This window comes from Ailuropoda melanoleuca, unplaced genomic scaffold, assembly GCF_002007445.2.
Source record: "Ailuropoda melanoleuca isolate Jingjing unplaced genomic scaffold, ASM200744v2 unplaced-scaffold8240, whole genome shotgun sequence".
NCBI classification, from domain to species: Eukaryota; Metazoa; Chordata; class Mammalia; order Carnivora; family Ursidae; genus Ailuropoda; species Ailuropoda melanoleuca.
The window spans coordinates 1-6,941 of NW_023253593.1; the positions used below are offsets into that span (position 1 = coordinate 1).

General features: G+C 55.8%; 1 protein-coding gene across 1 annotated transcript; it reads left to right on the plus strand.

The window, feature by feature from the left end:
• Positions 1–1,782: 1,782 nt before the first annotated feature.
• LOC117800815 (unconventional myosin-If-like) lies at positions 1,783–6,475 on the plus strand (the record flags this gene model as incomplete). Its single annotated transcript, XM_034653372.1, has 9 exons — positions 1,783–1,947; positions 2,041–2,210; positions 2,847–2,992; positions 3,341–3,487; positions 3,605–3,753; positions 4,242–4,325; positions 4,874–5,069; positions 5,156–5,325; positions 6,031–6,475. Coding segments are annotated over 9 exons (1,304 nt in total), but the record flags the coding sequence as incomplete, so codon positions are not given.
• Positions 6,476–6,941: the final 466 nt, after the last annotated feature.

The following is a 6,941-nucleotide window of genomic DNA, read 5'->3' on the forward strand; positions in this document are numbered from 1 at the left end:
GAGAGAGAGAGAGAGAGAGAGTGCAAGGGCAGGGGGAGGGGCAGAGGGATAGGGACACTCAGGCTCCCCGCTGATCAGAAAGCCCAATGTGGGGCTCGATCCCGGGACCCTAGGATCATGACCTGAGCCAAGGTCAGTCATGTAACCAACTGAGCCACCCAGGAGCCCCAAAGAAGATGAATTTTAAACTCTGTAGACAGGAAGATTCCTTTCCCAAATTGAAAACGAATTCCCTTCCCTGAGCAGAAATAAGGAGGTTGCAAGACACTTGTCCCATCGGCCCTCAACAGCTAAGGAAGAGAGGCCTCCCGGTTGACTGGCCCACCCCCCACCCCTCTGCAAGTTCTTCGTTCATACCTGACATCCTCTCAGCGAACTGCAGAATGCATTTATGTGCCCTCCAGACACACTGTATGAAGCATTGCTTGGGCATGCTTTGCACACAGACCCACTGACCCACAGAATATCGATCTGAAAAACAGTGGAATATGGAAACTCCACTCAATTCCCTGCAGGCTGTGAAACTATAGTCTTGGTAGGGTTAGGATTCCTTCCTGGTGAAAAGATCCCCACCTTTGATGAACACTTATGAACACCCACAGCTCTAAAAGTTCTCAAAGATATATAAAGGTTTATTTTAGAGAGAGAATGAGCAGGGGGAGGGACAGAAGGAGAGGAGGGGAGAGAGACAGAGAGAAGCAGACTCCCTGCTGAGGACAGAGCCCCATGAGGGGCTCGATCTCACAACCCTGAGATCAAGACCCAAGACAAAATCAAAAGTCAAGACACTCAACCAAGCCACCCAGGTACCCCTCCAAGATATATTTTTTAAAGTGCATTTGAACCAAGTATCTACAGAAGTACTTTAGTCCTTGCAGGGAACCCTGGGGTTCCTGGGAAACATCAACCACCTTGGTCAGCAAAGCAGGCAGCCAGGCTTTTAGCAGTAATGTGATATTTGTGTATTTGACAAATCCCTCTAGGTGAAGTGCTAGGTATTTTTCTAAATAAAGCCCCATTTTATTTACAATATTTTCCATTTCAGTATTTCCCTGATTGACAATGTCTCTTATATCACTAAATTTGTTTGAATTACAACATTCCCCAGTCATCTGTCCTATTCCAATAGGTTGTTCTATTCTTCGATCAGCACCCCATTGTTCTTATTACTGTAGATTTATAACTTTTCATATCCAGTGGGCTCCTCTCCTTGATATGTTCACTGTTATTATTCTAAGTGAAGGGACGTCCTTCCTGGCATTTCAACTCTGACTTGCTCTAATATAGTTTATATCCTAAATCCCCTCTGGACTGAGACTCTTATTAACTCAAAAGTCTGCTTTCTGCAAAAGCTTCTTTTCCAGGGCTGCCATGTATAGCTGTGCAGGTTGTACACCATACAACTACCTGGTCTCCAGGGACATCACAGTCCTACACGCCAGATTTTCATATTTACAGTATTTTGTTGGTTTTCTAAGATGCACATTGGTTTACATTTCTAACATCTCTGAAATTGAGGTGCACCTCACGTGGGTGACATGCCATAACTTAATTAGCAGTGTGAGAAACTGTGATGTTACACCATTTCTGGCGAGACTACACAGCTAGTAAGAGGCAGAGCTGGAATCTGAATCCTGCAAGACCAGCCCACAGTTTAATTTAATGCAAGGTCTTGTGCCCCATATTAGGAGGGAACCCTGGGTCCAGTCATTTGGAGGAAGAAAAAAATGTCTTGACCATAGGGTAAGAGCATGTGTGCAGGTGCTGGTAAGCAAAAGTGAGTGGGTGGGGTGGGATTGGAGAAAGACCCACCACCCCTCCCTCTTGCACAGCTCTTCCTTCTGGAGGAGATGCGAGAGCGCAAGTTCGATGGCTTTGCCCGCACCATCCAGAAGGCCTGGAGGCGCCATGTGGCAGTCCGGAAGTACGAGGAGATGCGGGAGGAAGGTGAGAGGCTGCAGATGGGAGGCTTAGAGTGGGGACAGGTGGAGTGGGAGGAGCCAGGCCACGACTTCTGCCCCTGACCCGGTGTCCCCACAGCCTCCAACATCCTGCTGCACAAGAAGGAGCGGAGACGGAACAGCATCAACCGGAACTTCGTTGGGGACTATCTGGGGCTAGAGGAGCGGCCGGAGCTGCGTCAGTTCCTGGGCAAGAGGGAACGCGTGGACTTCGCTGACTCAGTCACCAAGTACGACCGCCGCTTCAAGGTGAGGCACTAGCAGGTGGGCACCTCTGGGACCCTGGCCCCAGCCTGGCACCCCCAGCAGAGGTATACCCTCACCTGGCCCAGACACACCCGTCCACAGGTATACACTCAACTAATGTAGATACGTCTGGCTTTTAAATATGCCCTCGCATAGCCCAGACGCACCTGTCCATCACATCTTCCGCTAGCCGGACACAGCTGTCCACAGTTACACACTTACCTCACCCAGAAGCCCTGACCAAAGGGCCACCCCCACATATCCTGGACACACCTATCCATTAGGTATACCCTCAGCCAGTCTAGATAGATCTGTCAATCAGACATACCTTCACGTGGCCCAGATACACCTGTGCGCAGGTACACTCTCATCTGGCCTGGGCACCCACGTCCAGCAGGTATACCTCCACCTCTCCTGTACCTGTTCGCTGGCCCAGAAACCCCTCTTGAGCCAATGTACCTTTACTTAAACTATTTCTTATATAACGTAACTCCTCATATAACTTCACGTGGAGGGAAATGCTCAGCTGACCTGTCCTTCACCTGCTGGCACCACTCCCCTGCCTGAGGTGGATCCCCTGGAGCCAGGTGGCCCAGGCCCAGGGCTCCAGCCACTACCTCTGCTCTTGCATCCTCACAGCCCATCAAAAGAGACTTGATCCTTACGCCCAAGTGTGTGTATATAATCGGGCGGGAGAAGGTGAAGAAGGGACCAGAGAAGGGCCAGGTGCGTGAGGTCCTGAAGAAGAAGCTGGAGATCCAGGCCCTCCGGGGAGTTTCCCTTAGGTGAGGCCAGGCCCTCCCCTGCCCCAGTCGCCCTCATCTGCCCCCTTGTCATCCTCAGCTGCCCTCATACTTCTCACCCCATCTGTCACTCTGACCATCTAACCTACCAATATACCTGTCACCTTCCCCTGCCCCCACACTCATGATCCTTATGTGCCAAGAGCACCTGTCCCCTCACCTGACCCTTCTCTACAACCACCTTCCCAGCTCCTTGCCACCTCTCGCCTTTTCCCCCACCTGCATCACCCCTCACTTCCCTTCGCCCGACCCTCCCCGTCGCATCTCACAAGTCACTCAAGCCACCCTCACTACCACCCTCACCTGCCTTTCCTCCCATCCCTCCCCCAGCACAAGGCAGGACGACTTCTTCATCCTCCAAGAAGACGCCGCCGACAGCTTCCTGGAGAGCGTCTTCAAGACGGAGTTCGTCAGCCTCCTGAGCAAGCGCTTCGAGGAGGCGGCGCGGAGGGCCCTGCCCCTCACCTTCAGCGACACGTACGCCCCCCCGCCACCGTCCTCGGGCTGGGCTGGGCACAGCGACCCCTCTCCCCGCCCGCGGCCGCGGCCCGCTTGGGGAGTGGGCGTCCCCGCAGCTTCCTCCTCTCCCCACAGACTACAGTTCCGAGTGAAGAAGGAGGGCTGGGGCGGAGGTGGCACCCGCAGCGTCACTTTCTCCCGTGGCTCCGGCGAGGTGGCAGTGCTCAAGGCCAGCGGCCGGTCCCTCACAGTCAGCGTGGGCGACGGGCTGCCCAAGAGCTCCAGTGAGTCCGCGCAGCGCTGGGGGCGGAGCCAAAGAGGCGGGCCCTATGGAGGCGGGGCCAGAGAGGGGGACTAATCACGGCTGTGGGGGCGGAGCCAGTGAGCCCGGCCCGGAGAGGGTGAGGGCCGTGGAGGGGTGGGTCGAGAGAGTCGTAATGGAAAGGACTCGGCCACGGAGAGGGCAGGGTCAGCGAGGTAACCAACGAATGGGAGAGCAATATGGAGGGGGCGTGGCCAGGGAAATGACCCCTCCCCAGCAGTAGGCGGGCCTAGAGAGCCGGGCCAATGAGAGGTGGGCCCTGGGAGGCTGGGCCAGTTACTGGGCAGAGTCACTGTTCCAGTAACTACGAGGCGGTGCCGATGGGACTGCCGGGGAGCCGGGCGGCGGAGTCTGGGGCGGAGCCACAGGATGGACTGGACTTGTGGGCGGGGCCAAGTGTCTGTTGTGGTCTGGTCACCACTCAACTTCCCATATCCTTTCCCCTTTCAGAGCCTACACGGAAGGGAATGGCCCAGGGAAAACCTCGAAGGTCAGCCCAGGCCCCCACCCGGGCAGCCCCTGGGCCTCCCAGAGGTGAGGAGACGTGTCTTCCCTTGCCTCTTGTGTGCTCCATGACCTAAGCAATGCATGCCGTCAACAGATAGAGCGGACCACTCTATTCTCTGCCCAGAACTCTTCACAGCTCCCCGCCTTCTACAGAATACAGACTAAGCTTATTTTGATACTCAAAGCCCTACAGAAGCCAAACCCAGCTAACCACCGACCTCTTCTCTCCTCCCATCTTATACTCCTGTCACACAAGCTACATCGTATTTCACCAATTTAACAAATTTGTTCTTATCTCCAAGCCTTTGCTTGGGCTGTTTGCTCCTCTCATCTCCCAAATTCCTACTTAGCTTGAGCACCTATTCATCCTCCAAGACCCACCCACAAAAGCCCTCCTACAGAAGAGAATGGGGGAAATCTTACCCCTGCAGAGCCTCCCTCTGGGTCAGTCCTTACCATGCTGGGTTGAACATGTGACTAACTGCCTCCTCCCTCAGACTGGGATCTTGGAGCTAAGTCGTCCCCAAATCCTACCATCACCCTGATAAATGCCTCCACTCTTGCTCCTGCCACAGGCCTGGACCACAATGGGGTGCCTCCTTCTACCAGAAGGGGGCCCCTACCCCTGGAGATCACACCTGGAGGGGGCTCCCAGCAGCCTCTCCGGGGCCCTCCATCCTCAGCCCTGAGGGCGAGCAGACGCCCCCGGGCACGGCCGCCCTCAGAGCACAACACAGAATTCCTTAACGTGCCTGATCAGGGTGTGGCAGGGTAAGTGAGGAAAGAGGGCAGCCGCAGGAGGTGGGCAGGGGGCAGGGGAGTGTCTGGACTGTGACGAGCACTCCCTGTGCCCACAGCATGCAGAGGAAGCGCAGTGTGGGGCAGCGACCTGTGCCAGGCGTGGGCCGACCCAAGCCCCAGCCTCGGATGCATGGCCCGCGGTGCCGGGCACTGTACCAGTATGTGGGCCAAGATGTGGACGAGCTGAGCTTCAACGTGAATGAGGTCATCGAGATCCTCATGGAAGGTGTGTGCCCCAGGGCAGAGGGGGGAGGAGTCGGAACCCTGACACAGTCAGGCAACACCCCATTCCTGCTTACCTTCCAGAGGAGAACGGAAGCAACCAGGCCCACCAGAGATACTTTCTTCTGGGCCAGTGGCTGCATAGGCTAAAAGGCCTTGGGTCTGGAGGTTCCCTCCTAAGGCACTCGGGGGGCCTGGCTTCACAGCAGCATGCCCAATCCCCTAGGCCTCATTTTTCTCTCCTGTCAAGCACAGGGCTAATGGCAGAACCTACCTCAAAGAGACCTCTTTTGAGTAAAAAAAATGGGTTGGTTGTGTTTGGATGGCCCAGGACACCTTCCCACCTTAGTCCCCTGGGCTGCCCCCACCCCCCCAGAGGGGCTTGGAACTCAGCAGCACCCTCTGCGGGTAAATGGGGAGCCCCAAAGGGGTCATTCACTGGTCCATCATGGGGAGTGAGGGGAGGCACCTGTAGAAAGAGATTAGGGACGAGCACAAGAAAATGGTCTAGAACATGACAGAGTGTGAGGCAGTGGCAGAAAAAACCACGTGTCAGTCGCTCCCTCTTTTCCACCTGTTGACAATTCTCTTTTCAGTGTTTGCCTTCTGCCATGCCAGTGGCAATGAATAAAACAGGCGGGGACCCAGCCTGAAGGCTTTCTCCTGGGTGGGCTGGACACCGCGCCTCACGCTCCCTTCTCGCCCACAGATTCCTCAGGCTGGTGGAAAGGCCGGCTGCACGGCCAGGAGGGCCTCTTCCCAGGAAACTACGTGGAGAAGATCTGAGAGGGGGCCCGGATTCTGCCTCCTGCCTGCCTGCCGGGGAGCCAGGCCCTTCCAGCGAGGGCCTCATATTCCTTGGCTGCATTAGCCACAAGGTCCAGTCCTGTGGCCTCCAGCCCACCCTAGCCCAGCCCAGGCCCTGGGTCTGGGGGTCACCACTGCAGCCACCCCAGGGCCCTGGCCTCCCCCCTGTCACACGCGTTGCCTCCTGTTTCAAACAGGGCTAACAGCAGAATCTACCTCCCAGCTGCCTTGTGAGTATAAATGAGTTGTGTCCTGTCAGCAAAGTGCCAAGCACAGTTGGGGGCACCTTGACAAGTAAGACTCCTCTTCTTCTGTCATCACTGCGGCAATAAACACTTGCCAGGTCAGAGTGTGAATTAATTTACTGAGCGCTAACCAGAACTACTCACAATGCTGAGGGGGGAGCCACAAATACCCCACTGCAGGTGCAAAACTAGGGGCCAGGAAAAGTTTCGCCACTTGTCCGAGATCCCACAGAGCCAAGCCTTGGACTCATATATACCCCCACCCCACTTCTCCCCAACCTGGAGTTTCTCACTTGTCCGCTTACCCACTCTTGGCCATTTGCATCCCAGCCTTCCTGCAGAAAATAGTCTGGTGGGTCCTGTCAGCTTTGAATCTGCAGCCCTCAAACCCATCCGGGACCCTGAGGAAGGAGGCAGGGCCCACATGGCCCCTCACAATCCAGCCTGGGCCACCCCTGGCCCCTGAACACCCCCCCGCCATGTCGCTGCCTTCTTAGCCCTCACTCACCTGGGGTCAGGACCGGTTCTGATACTCCAGGGCCCTGGCTTTCTGCACCTATTGTCATGG